Source organism: Miniopterus schreibersii, assembly GCF_964146895.1.
Source record: "Miniopterus schreibersii genome assembly, chromosome: 9".
Classification (NCBI taxonomy): domain Eukaryota; kingdom Metazoa; phylum Chordata; class Mammalia; order Chiroptera; family Miniopteridae; genus Miniopterus; species Miniopterus schreibersii.
In genome coordinates, this window is record NC_138118.1 from 68,637,061 (window position 1) to 68,660,589 (window position 23,529).

At 39.4% G+C, this 23,529-nt stretch overlaps 1 protein-coding gene across 1 annotated transcript; it reads right to left on the reverse strand.

Annotated features, from left to right (window-relative positions):
* Nucleotides 1-1,386: 1,386 nt before the first annotated feature.
* AGR2 (anterior gradient 2, protein disulphide isomerase family member) lies at nt 1,387-12,736 on the reverse strand. Its single transcript, XM_081147690.1, has 8 exons — nt 12,699-12,736; nt 9,737-9,882; nt 9,430-9,493; nt 9,259-9,311; nt 7,823-7,896; nt 5,523-5,586; nt 2,855-2,938; nt 1,387-1,683 (listed from the first exon to the last, which is right to left on the reverse strand). Exons 2-8 carry the CDS (start codon nt 9,873-9,875, stop codon nt 1,634-1,636), a joined length of 528 nt encoding a protein of 175 aa, XP_081003816.1. The 5' UTR covers nt 9,876-9,882; nt 12,699-12,736; the 3' UTR covers nt 1,387-1,633.
* Between the last annotated feature and the right edge of the window lie 10,793 nt (nt 12,737-23,529).

Sequence of the window (23,529 nt, forward strand, 5' to 3'; positions counted from 1 at the left end):
ATTCATTTTCCTTGCAACCTTGACATCCAAAAATCTATTTATATATTTTTAATTATATGTGTTGTTAAAATAACAGTTTGTCATTCAATAAATTTTAAGGACTTAATCTTATTTAGCATCAGCCCCATAAAAATGTAAACATTATTTTGTTTCGATAGGTGAGACCTGAGTAAGTCAGTTGTCATTCAAAATATTTGTTTATACAAGTGAAAACTTTTTTCCTCTCATTAAACCTCAGGGCACTTTCTAAATGGAATATTTTACCTCTGTAAGCACATGTCGGTTACCTACATTTGCAAAGGGAGTCCAGTCCCTCTGTTGACATATTTACTGAGGATTTGTATGTCATTAAATCAACAATATATGCTCAGACTGTTGTGAGCTCTGTCAAAGTACTGTGAGCTAGAACAGTATTTAAAATATAGTATCTGCCCTGGAAAAGTTAATAGTGCTAAATAATCTATTCAGAAAAGGACCTATCTAAAAAACAAGTTATTCAAGACAATAGATAATTAATATGCAAAGCATTGTACAGACCTCCACGGTCATTGAGGGGCTAAAGAAGTCAGTGGGGGCTGGGTAATAAAAGAATTCCATATACTAACGAATGTGAGATTATTCAATATGTAGTGAAGAAATTAATACAGCTCTAATTTTTGTCTGGCAGAATAGAGTTCTAAGTAGCTAACTCTGCTCCCCTATCTGATGCCACACCCTCTCTCAACTTTTCCAAAGATAAATAGCGACCTCTGCTCTTTACCTGGTAGACAGGATATCACTGCCCTTTGCTCTTCTCCTGGCCAGTCACGTTTTGGTGACAAAGATGGTACCAATTCAACTGAATTTATTCCAGGACAGGACTCTGAGACCTTGAGAGACCCAAGGTATTATAAGGCTAATTCTCAGGATTTCTTTAGCATGTGTTCATAGATGTTCTTTGAATGCCCTTTTCACAAAATTCGTCTTCGCAAGGAGAAAGCTACCTGCTAAGAGGCTTTCCCTGAAAGGGTTGAGTTGGGCAAAATCTAACTAAAATTGAATTACTAAATTAAAGTGTGTACATAGGAGTTTCTGGCTACAGTTGGGGGGGGCGTTGTCTTCCATTTAGGTACCTGGTTTTCTCAAGGATGCCTTTCTACACGTTCTCTCACACTAAAGTATATTCTGTTTGATACTGCTGTTGATTAAGTTAATGTCTACTTTATTGACCCAGGGAGAAACTATAGTGAGCTGAGATGATAATTGACTGTCTGGTCTTCATTGCTTACACTATTTTTTTTCTTGTCACCCTCCCTCCCCAACCTTGAACATTTTGTGTGTCCAAAAGTCCTCTTTGGCAAGTGAACCCCATAGCTTTTCTGTGAAAGACCAAGTTGGGAAAAACAAAACAGTTTAACACTCCCAAAGGATTTATTTTTTTAAAAAGTATGGCTTCCTATGGTAGTATACAGTATTGTTTTCATACATGTATACTTGAAACCAAATTAAAAAAAGTAGCTGTTGTAACATTAAACTGTAATCTAATGAGCATGTCCACGCATGCTCCTGCCTTCTCCAGAGTCTTCTGAAATCCCCTCTGGTTCCAGGTCACGGCCGAACACAGAGGGAAGAGCTGGCACATTTTGTCTTTTCTCTACAATTCGGTCTTCAGCAACTTGAGTGCTTTCTTCATGTTGTCAATAACTAATGGGCGAAATAAGTTACGAGAGTCAAGACATGACCAGAAATTATATTAATAGATATAGTAACCCCCCACACTTGGGTATTCTATTGATTGTTTAATGGGGTGCTATTAGAGAGTGAAAAGTGGGTAATCTTATTGTAATTTTTTTCTAAAATTATGTGCAATGGCTTTTATTACATTCCAGTTCTCTTCCAATATTTATTAAATGCCTTTTCTACAAGATACGATGATATTATGTGTGCAGGACACCTGCCTTTAAGGAGTCCGAAGGCTTATTAAGATATATGCTATTACTTCGAGAATGGTGAATGCATGGAACGTGCTTCCCCTGGTTCTCCGGCACCCACCGAAGGCATTGCTAATGGACCATCATGATCTTTCTGCTGCCCGGACACAGCCTCAAAGTCCTTCCCAAAACAATGAGAATCTTTATGTGCCACCCAATGAGAATTTCTGTGATAATGAAAAATATTCAGTGCCTTTGCATTGAGTACTTGAAATGTGATTAGCATGACAGAAGAGCTGAATCTTAAATTGTAAGTAATTTAAATTTACTATTAAAAAGCTACATGTGGCTAAAGGCTAGCATATTGGGCACTACAGTTCTAGGCAGCCGCTAGTCATTGAGCAGAATTGGTTCCTAGGACAAAACTCAGTTTTCTTCCCAGAGGGACTAATTAAATGTCACAAGCAGGTACAGTCTCTTATTGAGGCACCTTATCTCCCTTGAGTGAGTGAGTCAGTCTCTCTGGGAAGTGAGTCTCTTGGCAACTATCTGGAGCCATCTTTCCTACTGATCTTTAAAATTGAACGTGAACCCAATATCAACAAGCTAGACTAAATTATTTCCTTTTCGTTACTTGGAAAAAAATATTTAACAAAGCATGCAGATCACTACAACTATTGTACCGAATTCTGTGATATATTATGTGCCTAAGAAACAAACCTGAAGAGCAGGTAATATAGTCATAGAATCCTCCTAGAGAAAACGATACCTAATTTAAATTATTCATCTTCAATTAAAATTTTTAAAAAATGAGATCAAAGTGACGAGACTTGGTCAAGCTGATTCCCTGGGGTCCCTGAGCAGCTTTCCCTGCCTCCCTCATAGTCATGTGGCCCCTACTCCCTAGGACCTCAGCAGAGATGTTCAAAGGAGGTGACACTTACGCAGAGCTGCATCCGAAGGTTCGTAAGCATAGAGACGGTTTGAGTATCTGCCAGTGATGTCGGCTCTCACGGTCAGGGACGGGTCTACAGAGGAAAAGCAAAAGGAGTGAAGTGCTGCGTTGGCAGCAGCCCGACTGCGGGACGGAGCCCGTGTATTTGTTCGTGTCCTAGGAAGGGAACACGGCGTGTGTCCTGGCAGATCTCCATCCGTCCGCCCTGCAGCTCCTCGGGCATCAGCACCCCGAGCCGGCCTGGGAGCCCTCAACAGCTGCGCAGAGCTATTGATGGGAAAGGCTACGAACCCTGCTGTCCTGTCTATAGCAACCCGAAAACAGGATTAATACATGCGGTCGGGCTGGTGTTTCCATTCTGGGTGAACACATTAGCATTCTTTGCTAAGGAATTATTTTAAACTTTTAAAATGATTATGCTGTCATTGAAATGTGTTATAATCAAGAGCAACCCAGATAATTAGAAACCCACATCCAGTGCTGGCGTTCAAAACCAATATATATATTTTTAATGAATAAAAGAAGATAAACCCTAAGAGCACCAAAGGTGAAATAAACATGCAGTACCTGTCTCTATTTTTTTCCTTATTTAAAAAATATAGATTTAGGAGTCATCTCTTACGCATTGTTTAAATCTGTTTTTTCATGTTTTATATTAACTTGAAGTTATCAATGCCACAGAAAGGTATTTTTAAAATAAGGCACATCTGAAAGGGAGGTAGTACCGGGATGCACAGAGGCCTGGGAACCTTACCTCGGTAGAGGTGACCGAAGGAGCCTCAGGTGTATGTCCTGAAATCTACGTGAGGAGGACACGTGAAAGCACCTGCATGTTTGCGATGTCTGTCACCGCTATTTGAATGGCCAGCCTCTGTCATTTCAAAATTCTGGACTAGGACCAACATAATTTACAAAAAGCAGACCTTCTTTTGTTCAACAAAGACTTAAGACCTGCTGCTGCGTGGTGCAGGGGACAAACACCTGGCCTGGTCGTGGTAATAAAAGGACATAAGGCTCTTAAACACCCAGCCATTGGCTCCCAGCCCTGCCTGCACGATGGAATCATCTGGGAGCTTTAAAAAAAGGCCGAGGCCTGTGCCCCACCCCCAGACACTCTGTTTATTTGGCTTGAGGTATGGCCTGGGCAGCTCGGTTTTAAAAATCTTCCAGGTGATTCTCATGTGAGGCGGCATGAACTACGGACGACAGAGCTGGAGAGGAAGCTGCCTCAGTTGGAGTTGATTCTTACAACTGAAGGGACCGCACGTGGGTCAAGATGCCCTGAGATGAGAATTCTGTGAACAGAATTTGTGCCCAAGGTAAGACTGGAGGCCCTATAAAGTCCCTTTCAGTGTTAAGGGTTCCAAATGTTCTAAATCCTAACAAAACCGAATCTATGAAGCTCTGGTTCCGCCTTCCTCCTTTCTCCCTTCACTTTTTCTCTCCCTTGTTTTGTACATTTAGTGTGAACTTGAAAGAATTACATAGGTGAGCCAGTGATTAGAGTGAGCTCTTTCTGATGTGATAGATTTAATCATGGACTGTCTTTATTTTTATTTTTTGTTGAATGTATTGGGGTGGCATCGGTTAAGAAAATTATATAGGTTTCAGGTGTCCAATTCTACAAGACGTCAGCTGTGTGTTGTATTGTGTGTTCACCACCCCACGTCAAATCTCCTTCCACCACCATTTACCCCCCATACCTTCTTTTATCTCCCCCGACCACCTTTCCTTTTGATAATCACCATACTGTTATCATGGACTGTCTTTAAATCAGTATGATATTGATGAGAGCCAAACTCAATTAATTTGTTCAGTCATCTAAGAAACAGTTATTGTGAGCCCACCACAGGGTCATGCTGAAAATATAGTGGTGAGCAGAGACAGCTATAGTCCCTGCCACATAGAGTTTATAATCCCATGGGGGAAATGTTTATTAAACAAACACCAATAATTACAAAATCATAACTGGAAAATGCAACCATGGGAAGAAACTGGTGCCTCAAAAAGCACATGTTTGTGGGCTTTGGCCAGGTCAGTGAAAGAGTGATGTTGGGAGGTGACTAGGTGACATGTAGCTGCAGAGGGAAAGCAAGGAACAGCATATAAATAGTTTCAGTGGCAGGAAGGAGCATGGCAACTTGATTTTTTTAAACTCATATTCTTAACTTTCCTAAAGTAATTATCAACAATTTCAGAAAGAACTATCCGACACACAAATCGAAAGTTTGCCTGGTTAAAAATAAGTATTTACAGGTCTGAGGTAAAGGGGTGGAGCAAAAGTAGATTTACACTTGAGAGTACATAAAACACAGAGTTTATCCTTGAATTATTATTTATAAATTATTTAATTTATTATTATTAACCTACTTTTGCCCAGCCCTGTATTTAGTAAAATGAACAATACATTTAAACAGTTAACAGGGTGCTTCCTTCTCAGATGTATTTGCGGGACAAGAGGAAAACTTAAAATTAGCATATGAGGAAAGTAATGTTATCTGTGGAAATATCTGGAAGCCCGCATTTTCTACTGAAGATATTTTGTGAAACTTCAAGGGATGTTAAACCCCTTGAAGCTATGGGGGAGTGGCACCTGAGGGTTGGGGTGGGCAAAGGTGGAGATATGGTGGCACTTGTGTCATTTTTCGCTTACTTACCAATAAACATAATCCTGGGGACATACTGGCCGTCAGGAGAAAGGTGTTTATCGGTTGTTTCATACTAAGATTAAAAAAAAAAAAAAAGCTTTTAGTTTGTTTACTCTTTAGCTCTTTTCAAATTTGTTATTACAAAAATGTGTCCATTGCTGGGCTAGGCATCTTAAGATGCTGTGAGGCAATCCCTTCCACAAGGGGTTACAATACAGATGCAGAGACAACTTATGTGCATGAAATCACAAGTTAGTGCAGAATGTGATGCAGGACGGGGCAAAGAGCTGAATGCGGGTGGCAAAGGGCAAAAAAGTTCATGAAGGGAGAACTCGAAAGGAGTTACAGTGTTTAGCAAAGATATCTTTTATGAGGTAGGAGAAAGTAGATTAATGAAAAAAAGCAGAAGTCATTCTTGGAGAAATTACAGAAAGAAACATCTTGAGTAGTCATCTACCCACTTATCAAATTTTTATTTAGAAGTGGTGTGTTTTTTTAAATTTAGCAATATACATATTATCTCTCATAGATGCACACTCTACTGGGAGATAAAGGTAGGAAAATGAATTTGGGGGATCCAGTGGCTGAAATGTTTTGATGGAGGAATACAGATGCCATGGGTGCCCGGAGCAGGATATTTAACCCAGTATGCAAGGTCTTTATGAAGTGGAGAAGGGGGATCTTAAAAAATGAACTGAAATCAGTTCCATGGAAAGGAGGCCATTCCAGGCAGAGGGGAGAGATTGTGCAAAGTAGAGGAAATGCAGAGCACGTCCTGATGTGACCAGGTGTTTGGAGGGGATGCAGGTGGTGGTGAGGGAAGATGCTGGAGAGCTGTTTCAGGGGCAGCTCGTATTTTCTTGCACGCCATGCCAGTGTGCTTACATTAGTTCATAAATAGCTAAGAAGCAGTGGGGAGATGGTAGAAGAGGTACCATGATCCCAATTGGTCTTCAAAGTGATCACCCTAATGGAGGGTGGGATTAGATGGAATTTATCTTGTAGGCAGGGGGCCATTTAGTAATATTGCAGTAAGCCGAGCAAAGTGAACAACTGATGCACTGAAAGAGTGATCCTCAGTTTATAGGGAAGTGACCAATAACAAAAATATTTAAAAGTTGAACCACAGGTCCTCTTGGCTGCTGCAGGTGAGTAGGAGAGTCCGATATAGAATAAAACTTTCTATGAAATAGGGAATAGAAGAAGAAGACCAATTTGAAAAGCCTGGACCACGCTGAGAAATGCAGTTGAACCCGCTGAGTTTAAGCTAATTATGGGATGCCTGGAGCACCGTTGTATGCACCAGCTGGAAGTTGTGGCATGTTTGGGTAAGATGTGGGAATTATCAGTGTGTGGACATTGATTAAAGACAGATGTGGATGTTGTGTCCAAAGAGAATATAAAATATGAAAACAAGAGAGTAGGTCAAATAGAGATTCGCCAACTCACTTAATATTTAGGGGTAGGGAGGGAAAGAGGAGCCTGGGGAAGAGAGGTGAGGAGGAACTACTGGTGTGGGTGCTCCTCGAAGAAGCCAACTTGTCAGCCTGTGAAGAGCATGAGAGAGGGAGGGACGGGGGAGGGAGGGGGAGGGAGAGACAGAGACTCTGATTTGACTTGAGGGTTATGACAGAGTGAGGCAGAAGAGCTTGGACATCAGGAGGGCTGGAGATGAAGTCAGTGGGAATCGGCCCTTCCAGGAGGCCAACCAGGGAGCTGTGTCTTCCGGGGCGAGCGGAGGCAAGGACAGGGAATGGGCGGGGAGCAGCCAGGGCTGCAGGAGGGGCACAGGAGGTAACTCGCAAAACACACAGGCCTTCCCATTCCTGCAGCACCAGAGAAAATCCTAACCACAGGAGAGTACCTTCCAGATAACCCAAAGTTACTCATTGCTAAATCAAAAACGTTAACGTGAAAGGTAGATTGTTAAAAAAATAAAGTATCCGTTTTCTCTCCAGCCTTTGAGATGAGTGTTTGGAACAGATCCCCGTGCGGGATGTCCCGGTTGTGATGAAGATGTATAGGGGACGCCTGGCTGGCGTGGCTCTGCGGTTGAGCGTCCACCTGGGATCCAGGCGATCGGGGTTCGATTCCCGGTCAGGGCACATGCCCGGGTTGTGGGTTCGATCAATGACTCTCTCATCATTGATGTTTCTGTCTCTCTCTCTCCCTCTCCTTTCCTCTCTCTGAAATCAATAAAGATATATTTTTTTTTAAAAAAAAGGATGTATAGGGTAAAGGACAGGATTCGTCCGTTCTGAGTAATGAGCCCTGGAGAAATGCCACCAATGAGGAAAAGGGACACTCACGACAAGATTCAGGAGAACAAACTGCTCCGCCGTTTTCTGGATTTCTTTATTTTCGGCAAACACTTTCTTTAAAGCTGTAGCGTAAAGAAAAACAATTAAGCGTCCACACCAACACAAATAAAACCACCGCTCTCTGTTATATTTTAAGTTGAAGTGTATTTATTAACACAATGTTCAACTTTGCCCTTTCGGCCAGTGATGGGCGTGAGGATCTATACCCAGGCTATTGGCTGCCTCTGCTTCTTGCCCTTCACTCATCCCCCATCCATCCATTCATTTTCTTTTTTTCTTTTTTTCCCCAGCCTATATTCATTGAGTGGCTATTCTATGGTTGGTACTGTTTTATACCCTGGGAATAGAGCAGTGAGAAAAAAAATATTGTGCTTTCTTCATGGAGCTCAAACGCCTGTGCAGGAGACAGATCATAAGTAAGTAAACAAATCTAATAACTTCGGTGGAGATATGTACTTGGGAGGAAACTGAAGCGAAGTAAGAAGTTTAAGGGCTATAGAGTGGTCAGGACAGATCGCTCTGAGCAGGTGGCATCGAAGTGAGAGAGTGACCCATTCTAAGATTTTGAGGGTATGTCACCCTAGGTGGAGGGAACTCCAAGGGCAATAGTCCTGAGGTGGAAATGAGCTCGGATGTTTGAGGAAAAGCCCGAAGGCCAGGCTAGGTGGAGTGGAGAGAGAACGGGAGGAGAGGGGTAAGGAAGGAAGGAGCCCGAGGCTAGATCATGCCCAGCCTTGTGGCCCATGGTCAGGAATCTGGATTTAAATTTCCCAGTGAGTGGGAGCCGCTTGAGCACATGGCTGATAGGATCTGATTTATGTTTAACAGCTTTACTCGGGCTTCTGTGTGGAGAACTGACTATAGGGTGCCCAGGTAGGTGGCTATTACAGTATTCTAGGTCTTGGTTTGGACCAGGGCAGTAGCAGTGAGACCACAGGAAGCGGTTGGATTTGGGAAGGACCTACGTAATATAGGGAGCCCAGTGCAAAATAAAAATATGGAGCCCCTTGTTCGAAAATTATTAAGAATTTAAAGACGGTGACTACAGAGCTTTAAAGCAAGCGTGGGAACTTTCTAAGCGCTGGGCCCTGTGCGGCTACACAGGTTGCATGCCCACGAAGCTGGCCCTGGCTTTGGCATATATTTTGGAGGCAAAACCAATGATATTTGCTGATGTGTTGGATGTGGGATAAAAGAGAAAGATGTCAAGGATGAGTCCTAGAGCTTGTTTTTCCAACATATGCAGCAGTGGTTAACCCAAAGCGTGGAAATATTTGAAGTTACTTTAAATACCTTTTTACTACATGAAATGTTATTTTGTCTTCAACTGTGCCAGGTGCTAAGGATATCAAGATGAGTGATCCAAACCTTGGCCCGAAAGCTAAAAGCCTATAAAGGAAATTATATTTAAAAGACTAAGTTACCTTGACTGTGTGGGCATTCGTCCAAGTGATGAATAATCATCAAGGGTTTGTTGCTTTAAAAGAAAAAGAGAGATTGGATCATTTTTTCTAAGTAGGATTTCATGTGCAGCGAAATATCACTAGGTGGTGCTCTTGAGAGCTTCAGGAGAGCTGCGTAACGCTCATCTTTACCTTGACTTGGATTTGTATAAAGCTTCTTCATATGTCTGAGTCCAGATGAGTTGATCACCCCAACCTAGGGCAAAATGAACCAGTATATTTAAAGCTATTATAATTTCAGGCCCAAAGCTGTTGAAAAGCAATGACAATGACTGGGATATATACTTGATACTAAAGAAGAAAAACCTCTAGAGAAAGTAGAGATAATTGTAAATTTTGATAAATCTAGAAGGAACCCATGCAAAAAAATACGTTCAGCACACAAGTCTTAGCTTCCCAATTAAGTAGCACCGGAAGCCAACAAGAAGCTGACTCCTACCTCTGGAAAGGGTCTGGGGCAGTTTGGGTGCAGAGACCTTTGTGTCCTTCTTAGCTCCAGGTTTGACTGTGGTATCTTTGGCCAGAGTGTAAGAGAGGGCCACAAGGAGTAAGAATGTCGACACAGAAGTCTTCTCCATGGCAAATCTGATAATGAAAACAAGCAAAGAAGCAAAAAGTCAATGAAACAAAAGGGAATAAGTGGTCTTCAAAATCTCCAGACTGCATCACGACTGTGGCTTACAACAGGAATTGAGGCTTGGCTGAGATCAAAACCATGCAATTGGGCTGAAAAGATACCTTCCACAGAAATTTCCTAAAAATACATAGTGTGAATGTCCATCAGTCATTTTCCTCCTTCCTTCCTTCCTTCCTTCCTTCCTTCCTTCCTTCCTTCCTTCCTTCCTTCCTTCCTTCCTTCCTTCCTTCCCTCCCTCCTTCCTTCCTTCCTTCCTTCCTTCCGGAATTGAGGCTTGGCTGAGATCAAAACCATGCAATTGGGCTGAAAAGATACCTTCCACAGAAATTTCCTAAAAATTTCTCCTCTCCATACAGATATAAATATACTGATGTAGATCTCCATAGAAATCTACAATATAGATATAGATATATTTTAAGAAAATAAGTAAATGTATATACTCTTATAGCTAAAAGAATCTACACTTAAATTTTATATTTAAAACATTTATCGGTTACCCCTTCTTTCCCCACCTCCCCAATGCCTCATTTTATTGATGAAGAATCTGAAATTCAGAGAGATGAAGATTTATGAGATGAGTGCCAAACCAAGGTTCCTGGATCTTGCCCTTTTGCAATGCTGGCTCCCATTTTCCCATCTTGAAACAATTTAGTCACAGATACTTCTTTAGCCTCTGTTAAAATGGGGACATTGCCATTGAAGATCTGCGAAAAGTGATTCCTTATTTCATTTAACACCTGCCAACTTTGTTATTTACCTGAAAACTTGTACCCACATAATTCTCTCCCCAGTGTAATATTTATCCAAACTCTATATATTAGTTCTGAATTGACCGAAATATATCAACGCAAGTTCCTCCTACTGAAACAGCTCTGACTCTCACAGCGGGCCTGCGATAGGCAGGCGGTTGTGGGTGCGCACTTGTGTGCACAAAAATATTCTATGGGACTCATAACAGAGAAAGCAACACCACGGGTGTCTCTGTTAGTTTCTTTTTGTCTCTTCCAGTATTCCACAGTTAGTTCTTAGGGAAGGTCACACTGCTGTGAAGGAGATTCCCGTGAACAGGAGAGTAAATGACAAGAGAAGATCCCCGAGTGAGTGGGGAGAGAGCAAGCCAGCAAAGTGAGCTGCACCAGCCAACCACTGTGGATCTCCAGGGACCACAACGCGCAAAGTGGGAGACCTGGGATTTTAGTAAAGCCAAGACTGAAATTGCTTGAAAAGAAATATCTAACTCTAATATTGGTGTAGATTTGGAATTAAATAAAATAAGCTCTGCAAAGGAAGCAGGATGGACTATCAATGCATAGTATTTTTAAGGGGGGAAGTTTTTCACTTTCTGATAGCATGAGCGGGAACTTTTGCTGATTAAAAAAAAAAGTGCTCCTAGATCACCAATTCCAGATGATATTAAACTGGCCAATTATTATTCAAGTAGTAGTAAGTAGCCACGAAATGTCTTACTCAAAAAGACATTAAGTTAAAATTAAGGATGCATTTTCTTCATTTTCCACACTGATTAAGATGTGGAAATTCCAATAACAATCATTGTACCCTAGCGCTCTGCAGGAAAAACTCAAATGTACCACAAGTCAACAATTCCAAGCCCTCTTAGCACAAAGACTTATTTTTAGTGTTTAAAAAAGCCAAGAATTTTTATGTGAGAATAATTGTTTGTTTTTTAATATTAGTTGATTTAGAAACATCATGGCGAGCAGCTACTTTGAATTTATCAACATTTATTTGATTTTGCATTTCATTTAAAGCAACAGCATCTATGTATATTTTTAAAAAATCATAAACTGGTGGCGAGGCATTGTACCTATTTAGTCCAGTGACAATTCTTGTTGTGCAAGCAGCTATTAAGAGCCCTTGCGATAGCTCTGCAGCTCAAAGGTTGGAACTATTGGCATATTACACGTTTTTATGGCAGGATGACAGAATTTGGCCTAATATAACTCCTACTGTACAAACATCCTGCTGTGGGCTGACTTTCTGAGATTCATTCTATCAAGGTTTTGTAAATACGAACAGGCTCTGCTCTGCACACTTCCTGCATAAACCATCTCAAAACAGAATGCTAACTGTGGGAGACACTGACCATTCGGACACACACACACATATTCTATGAAACCAGCACTTTTTATTGGTCACTCTATCTCTGTCTTCTTATCTTTAGCAAGGAATGAACTTGCAGGAGGTTTCGGTACCCCTAATTCATAAATGCATTAGGAAAGCACCCAGCTTTCTCTTACAGTGTCTCCCATGGATCTGAAGTACGAAGGTGCAACACGAATCTCTTTACACCAGACAGAGAAAGAGCCCTGCATTTCTGATTTGCACCCAGATTATTAATTGCAACTGCTTCAGTGGCCAGTCTGAGGTTTCCCAGTGCTGCAGACCTTCGCTTCAGGCAGTGGGAGAAAAGCAGAGCTTAGATGGTGACAGTGCACAGCGACAGAAGATCCTGGGCCCTGTCCCACACTTGAAAACACCTAGAATTCACCCACTCTCAGACCTCCCATTTCCCAAGGGAGAAAGCAGTACCTTGAACCAGCTCAGGAATGTAGCACTGCCAGCTCAGGCCAAAGAAAGTCCCCAGTAAACCTTTGGTGAAAATTCCATTTATTCCCTCGGCAAATTCCATTTCATTGCCCTGGAAACTGTCTTTTACACAGTAATCAGAGGCCAGAACTTACTCTAGTGAGTGCCCTTCCAAGAAGCGCTTTGTCAGGACCCTTACCTGGCTTTCCCCACCCACCTGTGTGTGAGCCAAGTGGCCTCCACGCGTCCAAGCTTCCTAGTGAGCGAGCTCAGTCCAGCCTCTATTTATGTACCAAGAACACCTCAATCCCACCCACTAATCTCTGATTTACATGTTGCAGACTCAGAAAGGAACTTTCCTTTTCCCAAGCCAGATTGTCTTTCCTGGGCTAAAGAGTTCCTTTTCTTCAAAAATAATGTTGCAAATGCTGAACAGTATGCACTTTTTAAACTATGAAAGTATAATTAAGAGACTTGGAAAAGATGGGCAGAGTGCCAAATCCAGGTAAGCTTGAAATGAAGACCAGTGATATGCCTGAAGGCTGATTTGTCTTTACTCAATTGGATGGAGTGTGTGGTTTGTAGATTTTTTCCCCTCCCCTTTGGGCAAACTTCCTTTCCTTAGTTAAAAAGCACACAAGAGATGATTCACAATTCTAACCCCTACGGTCAGATAACCTGCTATTCCCCATTATGATACAAATTATTTTCTGTGATATATTCCCCTCTTTCTGGCAAACTATAACACTTGGTAATTAAAAATCCCTCTGGCTTTTTATAATTAATTATGATGCTGTTATAATTTTCTACTGTATTCCTGTGCCTACTCTCATGTCAGTAAAATCCCAGTATTTATCTTAGTGACTAAGGTATGGCAGGTAGGAAGTAATCATTAGAACATAGCCTAAATGCACCAGGGTGACTGGCATCCTTGGCTCCCGCAACTGTCTTAGTGTAAAGCAACTAGGGTTTTTATAGATGATACAAATTTTCCTTATATTTTATTAAACATCATTACTTTTTAAAAAATGTTTTAATTTATCTTAATTGTTGAAAGTATTAAAAATATCCATTTTCTCCCCATTGATCCCCTCCACCCTGTGCCCCTCCTCCAGGCCTTCACCACACTATTGTCTGTGTCCATGGGTTATGCATATATGCATGTAAGTTCTTAGGTTAATCTCTCCCCACTCACCCACCCACGCCTTCCTTCCCTCTGAGATTTGTCAGTCTGTTCCATGTTTCTATGTTTCTGGATCTATTTTGTTCATTGGTTTATTTTGTTCATTACATTCCACATATGAGTAAGATCATGTGACACTTGTCTTTGACTGGCTTATTTCACTTAGCATAATACTCTCCAGGTCCCACATGCTGTCTCAAAGGGTAAGGGATCCTTCCTTTTTATAGCTGCATAGTGTTCCATGGTGTAAATGTCCAAGAAGATGCTTGATAAGATTTCAATCGTCTTGAACTTGTAGAGACTTGTTTCATGTCCAAACATGTGGTCTGTCTTTGAGAATGTCCCATGTGCGCTTGAGGAGACTATATTCTGCAGCTTTTGGGTGAAATATTCTGTAAATGTCAATTAAATCCATCTGATCTAGGGTGTCATTTAGAGTCACTGTTTCCTTGTTGATTTTTTGTCTGTAAGATCTATTCAGTAGCCAGTGGGGTGTTAAAGTCCCCTAGTATGACTGTATTGCTGTCAATCTCTCCCTTAAAGTCCTCCAGAAGTGTTTTTTTTTTTCCAGCCTGTGTGAGTCTTATGTTCTGAGGTGGATCTCTTGTAGACAGCATATATTTGGGTCATGTTTTCTTATCCATTCAGCTACCCTATGTCTTTTGATTGGAGTATTTAATCCATTTATACTTAAGGTTATTATTGATAGGTACTTACCTATTGCCATTTTATTTCTTTATGCCTATGTTTCTCTTTTTCTCTATTTCAACTTCTTATTATAGTAGTACCTTTAACATTTCTTGCAGTACTGGTTTGGTGGTGATAAATTCCCTGCACCTTTTTTTTTTTGTTGATCTGGGAAGCTCTTTGCTGGATAGAGTAGTCTTGATTTCAGATCCTTGCTTTTCATTACCTTGAACACTTCATACCATCCCCTTCTGATCTGTAGAGTTTCTGATGAGAAGCCAGCTGACAGCATTATGGGAGCTCCTTTGTAGGTAACAGATGGCTTTTTTATTGCTGCCTTTAAGATTCTCTCTTTGTCTTGAATTTTTGGCATTTTAATTATGATGTGTCTGGGCATGGGCCTCTTTGGGTTCTTCTAGTTTGGGACTCTCTGTGTCTCCTGAACTTGTGTGACTTTTTCCTTCACCAGGTTAGGGAAGTTTTCTGCCATTATTTCTTCAAACATGTTCTCTAACCTTTGCTTACTTTCTTCACCTTCTGGAACTCATATGATGTGAATATTGTATTTTATGTTGTCCCGCAGCTCTCTTAAACTGTCCTCCTGTTTTTTAATTGCTTCTTTTTTTTGGTTCTCTGAGTGATTTTTCTACCGCCTTCTAATTTGCTGATCCAGTTCTAAGCTTCCCCTAATCTGCTGTTTATCCCTTCCAGTGTATTTTTTTATTTCTACTGTCATTCTTCATTTTCTTCATAGTTTCCATTTATTTTGTCATGCTGTTAAGCATCCTTATGATCAGTATTTTGAACTCTATATCTGATAGGTTGTTTATCTCCATTTCATTGATCTCTTCTGGAGAATTCTCTTGTTCCTTCATTTGGGGCTTGTTTTTTGTCTCCCCATTTTGGCTGCCTGTTTCGGTTTGTTTCTATGGATTAGGTAGATCTGCTAGGACTCCCGGTCTTTTGGATGGTCTCTGGTGCAGGCCAATGTTAAATGCTGTTTGAGACTGGCCTTGAGAACTCTGTTTGAAGCTTTCCACAATCCAGAGCTTGTGGCAACCTCTGCTGGGACTGGGTGCGTTTGGAAAGGACCAAGATGTACACTAAGGTCTGCTTTTCCAAGCCCTGAGTCCAGAAGCAGATCAGGCAAAGACTCAAAGCACCCAGAGACTGATTGCTATTCACAGTCTCTTAGTGAGTCTCAGGCTGTAGAACACAGCAAGTTGTAAGCTCCACAGGGTGGGAGGTTTTCAGTGGGTTACTTCTCCCCCAGGCAAAAGCTGCCTGGATGGTAAATGTCTACCTGAGAAAGATGCCCCCTGCAGTTTGAGAGAATGACTCAGCACAGGAATCCAGATGGCTGCCCTCTAAACTCTATCCCCAGAGCCAGCATCCCTCGATTCTCCTCACAAGCTCTAGCCCACTCTGCCCTCCCTCCACTAGAGCCCAAGGTGAGTGGCTGCACGCGAAACTTTGTGCATTGTTCCTTTAAGAGGGTGCCTGCATTTCCAGCCATCTCTCTCTGGCAGACAGAAACCCTGCTGCTTTTTACAGCCAGATGTTATGTGGGCACTTTCTCAGTTCTGGTGCTCAGGGCTGGGAAGCCCAGTTTGAGTTTAGACCCTAGAGTTCTCACTGGGGACCCCCCCCACACACAGCTAAAATATCCCTCCAGACCTTCAGTGTCTGCCTGTAGGAGCCCAGCCAGCCTTCTCGCTCCTCCACACTTCCTACCAATCTCTATGTGGTCTCCGCTTTATGTCCTTGCTTCTGAAGGGTGTTCTCCAACTAATCTTCAGTTTAGTCCTGGGAGAGTGTCAGTGTAGCTTCCACTCAGTCTGCCACCATCTTGGAATCTCTAAACATCATTACTTTTAACTGTGATGTCATAGGATCAGTCTTTGAGATTTGCCTGCTATTGTAATAATCTGTTGTTACTAGGTAACTGTTTTTGATTATTTTTTCCCTGAGTAGGATTTGAAAATCTGATATATAAAGTAATGGTTGGTAGTGAAACTAAGCTTAGTACTAATGACCCTAACAATAGCCTAATTAAGTGGATGCCATACCTTTGTGTTTTCTATATTTGTTTCAGTGTAATTTTAGAGGCTTTTATTCAAGCAGATTTTAAAGTATGTTATTTTATATTTTTGAGTATAATTTGAAGACTTATAGTAATAATAAGTAGCAAATATTACTAAACAGTATTTCTTTTTTTTTGGATTTTAGCTTTAAAATTTTTTTTAATTGAATATATTGGGGTGACATTGGTTAATAAAATTTTATAGGTTTCAGGTGTACAGTTCTATAATACATCATCTGTATATTATATTGTGTGTTCACCACCCCAAGTCAAGTATCCTTCCATCACCATTTATCCCCCTTATACCCTCTTCTAATTCTCCCCTTTCCCTCTGGTAATCACCATACTGTGGTCTGTGTCTGAGTTTTTTTTCTTTCCTTAATCCCTTTACCTTTTTCACCCAGCCCTGCAACCCCCTTTACCAAATAGCCATTGAACCTATTTATGTAGCAAATATTACACCAGGCATTGAAGATACAAAGATGAAAAGACATAATCAGTTACAGAGGTAGCCAGACTCTTATAGAGATAATTGCAGTTCAGGGTGGTAAGTCAGGCCTTGGGAAAATACAAAGAAGTTGAAGATACTGTTCCTGCCCTGAGAGTACTTACAATCTGATAGAAGAATTAAGATAGAACCATACTAAAAATTTACCATTCACTTGAGAAGATTTTTCAGAGGAGACAGAGATAGCTGTCCATTAGATGTTCAAACTGGTAGTAGAAAGCAAGAATTCCAAATGGAGAGAGTGATTTAGAATTTACAAAACATTTTTGTTGGATGTTTAATGGGGTTAACTTAGCAGCAGTGAGAGCCATATGGGTAATTTATAAATATTATTGGAAAGGCATTTTGGGGCCTTTATGCCTGGGTTCTTTAATGCCATTCTAGGGAGTTTAAACTTCACTTTCAAGGAAGTGTTGTCTGGTGATTAGGAGGGCAAGGTACAGATTCAGATTGGTTTGAGTTTACATCTGGCTTTATGACTATTCCATACTCTCCCTAGCCTCTTCTAACTACTCTTTCTATGCTTTAGTTGTCTCCCTTGTAAAGTGGGGAAAGACCTACTTTATAGGCTGTGTGGAAGATTACATAAGATAATAGAGGTGAAGTGCTTAGAATGGTACATAACACACAGTTAGCACTCAAAAATATTAGTTATTATTACAGAATGTGTCATTTGCTTCTCTATATTACAATAACTTAGGCCTCAGTATATTTATTAACTACTATTAAGTCAGTTAACTCTATAACAACAGAATTATTGATTTCTCTTTGAACATCCTCAGATTTTGATATTCATTGGGGTCTTGGAGTTGATACCCTGCAGATACCAAGGGAGACTTACTGTATATCTAATTGCAAACCAAGTTGCTGAATAAATAAACTCTCCCTAAACTCTAGCTTAGAGAAATAGACAGATAATATTAGTGCTTGACATATAGGAAGAGTTGGTTGCCATTTGAGTTTATCTTAATATCTAATAGGGGTTCTTGTGTACAAAAGTAATTGGTTTCCACTTCTTGGGGTTTAATTGCTATTCATTTTATTAAAGGTAAAGTTTTAAAACTGAATTCTCCTAAATCTACAAATTTGAGTTTAAAAATATACAAATTTTACATATTTGTACAAAATATTTTGTTTTTGAAGATAGTAAATTGGTATAAAATTGAAAATCTATTTTAATTTGTTTCTTTTTATCATTTTTTGTGTGGTAAGAACAGATAACAAATTTCAAAGTGTACAGTACAGTATTGTTAACTGTAAGCACAATGTTGTACAACAGACCTCTACAACTTGTTTCTTTATGTTTAATTAAAATAAATTTAAATAGATTAAATTTATCTAAATTAAATAGATTTCAATAGATTAAATTCAATAAATTAAAAAGCCCCTTTATAAACTTGTTAATAAAGCTCCCTTAAATATTTTTAAAAAATATTTTTATTGACTTTTAGAGAGAGAGGAAGGGAGAGGGAGAAGAAACGTCAATGTGAGCCTAACATTGGTTGGCTGCCTCCTGCACGCCCCCTACTGGGGACTGAGCCTGAAACCCAGGCATGTGCCCTGACTGAACCACAAACTTTTGGTGCACAGTACAACCAACTGAGCCACAACAACCAGGGCTCCCTTAAATATTTTTAACTACATTTATAAGTTTAAGACTAATACATCTAATTCTTTTAAACTTTTTCAGTGCTCAAAAGGGCAGATGTACAAATTTCATTAGCAACACTTTTTTAAGCACTTCAGTAATTCTTGTAATCATCATAAATAAAAATTACTTGATAGTAATTTAACTTCTATTGTTCATATAAATATTGCTCACAAACCATGAAATATATGATACTTTTCAACTTAAAATCCTAATTTTAGTCACATTTGTAGAGTCACAGACTAATATTCAGATTCTCTAAAGTTTAAGCTTCTGTCTTACAAACACATAAAGGTTATTCCAATATTTTTAAAAGTTTTTTCTCAACTTTACATAGCAGTCTCAATACTATGAATTTGAGTAACTTCATCAGCTGACTCAGGTGGACCAAGGTTCCTGGGTCTAGTTTGGGACTCTGACATGAATCAAAGGCTGCGAACCAGTCATTGATATATTCTATGGAAAGTTGTATAATTAGATCTGTTTCTCAAGGGAAAGTGCAGAGCAGAAGGCTCAGCCCCAAACCTTTGTAACACTCATTCATTTAAGAGCATGAAGAAAAGAAGTGCTTGATTGTAAAGCACAAAAATCAGAGAAAAATGTATGAGGACATCCAGGCCAGTGCTGTGCCCAAAATCCAAGTTTAGTAGGCAAAGCACATGCTAACAACAAATGTCAAGTGCAGGTGAGAGCATCTAGGACTGGAGAAGAGCACATGTAGGCTTAAAAGCTTTGGGATGGTTTCCAAAAGCTGTCTTATCTGTGCTCAGACACTTGGAGAGTACATCTGATTGTGTAAAAATCAATTGCTGTAAATGAAAGTTCATGAATGGCTATTGACTTAAAATAATGAAATGCCAAATTCTCTGGTACAGTAATCTATTACCTTTTGGGGTTATTGATAAAGTAACTATACTTCCCATTTTGCCCAGAAAATTCTCATTATAAGCCTGTTGCTGAGAATAATAATTGAGAACATTCCATTTTACTTTTAAAAGTATAATTTGAACAATAAATTATATGGTTTAGATGATGAGATCTATCAGTGTTTTCTCCAGGAAAAAGGCATGCACACAACTTTACAATGATTTTACAGGGCTCATTTATACACTGAGCCAAATCCAATGAGCCCTTTGAGGGATCTATAGACCCAGGTTTCAAAACTCTTGCTTGAGTGTTCAGGTGTCTAGGCTTAGCCATCTCCAGGAGCCCACAGCTTTAGAATTGGGCATTTAGCTCTCTGCACTTGTTTTATAGCCCAATCTAATATCTCTTCCTGGCCATCAGAAATGTTAGACCATGCACTAAGCTGGAAGCAATCCTACTCTCACAGCCATTTAAATCTCTTATTTTACCTGAATAAAGGCCCACATTCGGAAATTGTTTTAGATCATAATGGAACTAAGGCCTTACAGGGAAGGAAGAATAAAAAGTAATTTATTGTTAATGTGCCAGCATCCAAAGTAGTTAAGTAATTATTCCATGAACTCTCATCGTTTTGAAGATGGATATTTGTAAAGGGCACATTAACATTCTTTTGGAATTTAAAATGAATAATCTCATAAATACTTAGAACTTCCCATTGAAGTGACAGGATGCTAAGGAGCTTGGATAGGCCAGAAATAGGTGTCATTAAAAAAATGTACCTGGATCTAGTGACTACTTTAGCTGTATATTTGAAAGAAGGGTTTCTTATGCATTAAGGAGACGTGTCCTTAGCAGCTGGAGTCTGACCCTAGAGTCAATATTGTTACATGGCAAACACACTCCTTAGGGTGGAGCCCTGAACAAGGCAGGGTGCTGTCAGACGCTCTCAGCCTCCTTAAGCATGCAAGTGAGTTTTTATAAAGCATAATCCCACCTTTTGAGATAGCTTCACTTTGACTTCTATGAAATTTTTTCTAAAATTATTTTCACATTTACTCCTTTAAAAACGATTATATCATTATTTTATTATCCAATGTAAGCCGATTGTTTTGTGGTCATGACTAGAGTTTCTATCATATTATTTAGTGTTATTAAAAGTGTTAAATGAATACCAGCTTTATATGTAAATAATAAATACATTACACATTCATATTATCTTGGTAAGCATAACACATGGTGTACTGTACCATGTAATATAGTACTTCAAAGTTTAATAAGCAAAACCCCATGAATATTAATATTTTTAATCCACAGCAGAAAACAAATTAAATAAATGGGTTTAAAAGGAAAGTACTATTATACTTACAATCTTCTTATCTGTCAAATAGTATTAAGTAACTTTCCAAGACCTCAATTTTTGTGTGCACATAATTGAGTATATTTCTTGGAAGATCAAAATAATCTTTCTGTGATATATGATCCCAAATATACCTTGAGTGTTCTTGTATGTGTCTTTTATTCTAATTGATCCTGTGATATGATTTCTGCAAGCGAAATAATTGGTTTAAAATATCAGAGTTTGGGCAATTTGGGTGTTTTCAGAAAAACTTCTATGGCTATTTAAAGAAATGCAATACCTTATTGTTTTCACAAATTATCTTTTTGGAACACTTTGTACATCCAATTTTTATATTTTTATCCTTGAAGTAAATTACCAGGGAAAGAAACACGTACTTACATGCTCAGTATTGTTTGCCTGTATTTTCCATCTGACTCATTTCATAATAGCCTTATTCTCACAGTCCTCGGTAAGAGGTCAGCCCGGAAAGCAAACAGAAAAGAAACTTGCCCCAATGACTTTCTTCCTGATTTCTTTAAGACCTCGTCATCATTTCAACACTAAGCTTCGCTGTGTCCACCGCATTGCATCTTTTCTAATCTGTGCTTATAGGAAAAGATCACATTTGTTCATTATTTATAGGCTTTTAGACTCTACATGATGGGGTTAAATGGATTCCAATTCAGTGAATATTTAGGATGTAATATTAGAAGTGTACCTTAATTGCAGTTAAACCAGTTTTCTATTATTCCTATTTTATATTGGGTTGCCCAATAAAAGCCTCTCAGTACAAGAAATTCTACCAACTAATTACTATAAACATTAAACCATTTGGTGAATTTCCTGAGGCTGTAAAGATGGTTTGAGGAATATTCAGATTTTTCCAGGGCACAAAATATAGATATTCTATAAGGAGATTTCCATATGGACTCAATTAGGTTGCTTGGCTTAAAATAATAGAATTGGGAGTAGGATGATTTTTGTTCTTTGAAGCACCAAACTATAGATAGGAAATTTTTAAAATGAATACATGGACGTCTTCTTTGTGACTTAAAGATTACTCTTATCTGATTCGTTTCCCTAGCCCGACTCAGGCTCATTTTATATTGCTCTTAAGTGAAAATCTTCATTTCCTCATAGTGCTTTCAAAGACTTTTCTGTGACCTGTCCAAAATGTGTATCATTTACAGCTCAAATCAGTTTAGGAAACTGGGATTAATGGTTTCCTGAAGATCGGGAAGAAAATTAGCAAAAAGTTATAAAAATCATTAAAATGTATAAAAGACTACATTTTAGTGGATGTTTTCAATTGCTATTAACAGCTCTAGCTATGATTTTTTATGTTTTATTATGGTGCTGATTTGTGGAGAACAACATTCTCAAAAGTTAATTGGCCCCTCATATTATGTTCCTTAGTCTCTTCGTTCTTTGTCGTGAACTGGTTGCCATGGTAAGACCACTTTTCTTACAGCTCCATTTGTCAGCTTTTATCATAAGCTTTTCTGCATAATTTTGACTTTTAGAGTCATTTAGTTAGTTTAGTGCTACTGGGCTATGGAAAAGTAAATACAAGGACCTAAAACAATTTCTTTGGGATTACTAAACTAACACCTAAATTTTAATGAAGATTTTTTTCTACAGAATTTCTCTCATAAGTAAAAATAAAATTTTTATTTCTGTAGGTTTGGGGTGTTACTTTTGTAACTGTCTCAAACAGTATACATTTATGAATTTTGGCGAAGCTGCCTCCCCCTGTTGACTAACTACATATTCTGAGCTAGAATAAAGCAGTGACTATCTATGAAGTAATATAATATTTATTCTGGCACATATGATCCAAGAAAGATTAAACTTAAAAAAAACACACCACACTAATCCCGAAAGCATATCACACCAGAAACAACAGTACTTCCTTTGACATCTTGTTACTTGCAAACACTACACGTTTCTTTGGAACTAAAGATTGAACTAGTTCACAGTGTTTTAAAATGACAACTTTCACAGGGAGCTTTGCACACCATTCTGAGGTTCTGATTTTGCAGTCATTTCCCCCTTTGCAAAACATCCTGCAGGACCATTCGGGTTAGGCAATAACACAACAAAGATTTATTAAGCTCATAAAAAGGAAGTTCACAATGCAAAAGTGGTGCTCAGGGGGCCAGTTATGCTAGCTCATTGCTGGATTCCGATGTCCTGCGTAAGTACAAAGAGTTTTGTATTTCATTTCCAACCACACACCAGCATCAAAGATATGGCCACAAATATGCACTGTCTTGTTATCTAAAGTCCAAGAAAGAAAGAAGTGGCCCCAGGATCATACCTGTACTCAGTGCTTAAGGCAAGAGAAGAAATAAGATAGTGCTTCCTCCATCTAATGAGACCCTGAAGACCCCTTGTCCATCTTGACATCTTCAGCATCTGTCTCAGCAGCTAAACTTGCTTTCCTCAAAGCTCCTTTTCCAAGGATGCCTGTGTATTCAGTAGACAGAGGGCTATGTTGACATGCAGTTGTGTAAACCAGCACTGAGTCAGGATGCCTGTCATTCCTCTGTTAGCACGATGCCCCCGGGCTCTGCAAGAGTTATTGTGCCTTCTCATTGCCAGAACGAGAGCAGAGTGCTGTCCTGACATCCTGGGAAAGTCTTCCTTTTATTGAATGAAAATGGAATCACATGAAGTCCTGCCAAGAGCACCAGGATGATGGACCTGGTATACTCTATTTTTAAATAGTTT

What these genes read in the sequence shown, in the direction of transcription:
- AGR2 (XM_081147690.1), bottom strand. Translation starts at nt 9,875, where the DNA reads ATGGAGAAGACTTCTGTGTCGACATTCTTACTCCTTGTGGCCCTCTCT. An exon ending in CGAATGCCCACACAGTCAAG is followed by an intron (nt 7,897 to 9,258) that starts GTAACTTAGTCT and finishes TTTACGCTACAG; the next exon opens with CTTTAAAGAAAGTGTTTGCC. An exon ending in ACCTTCGGATGCAGCTCTGC is followed by an intron (nt 1,684 to 2,854) that starts GTAAGTGTCACC and finishes TTCGCCCATTAG; the next exon opens with TTATTGACAACATGAAGAAA.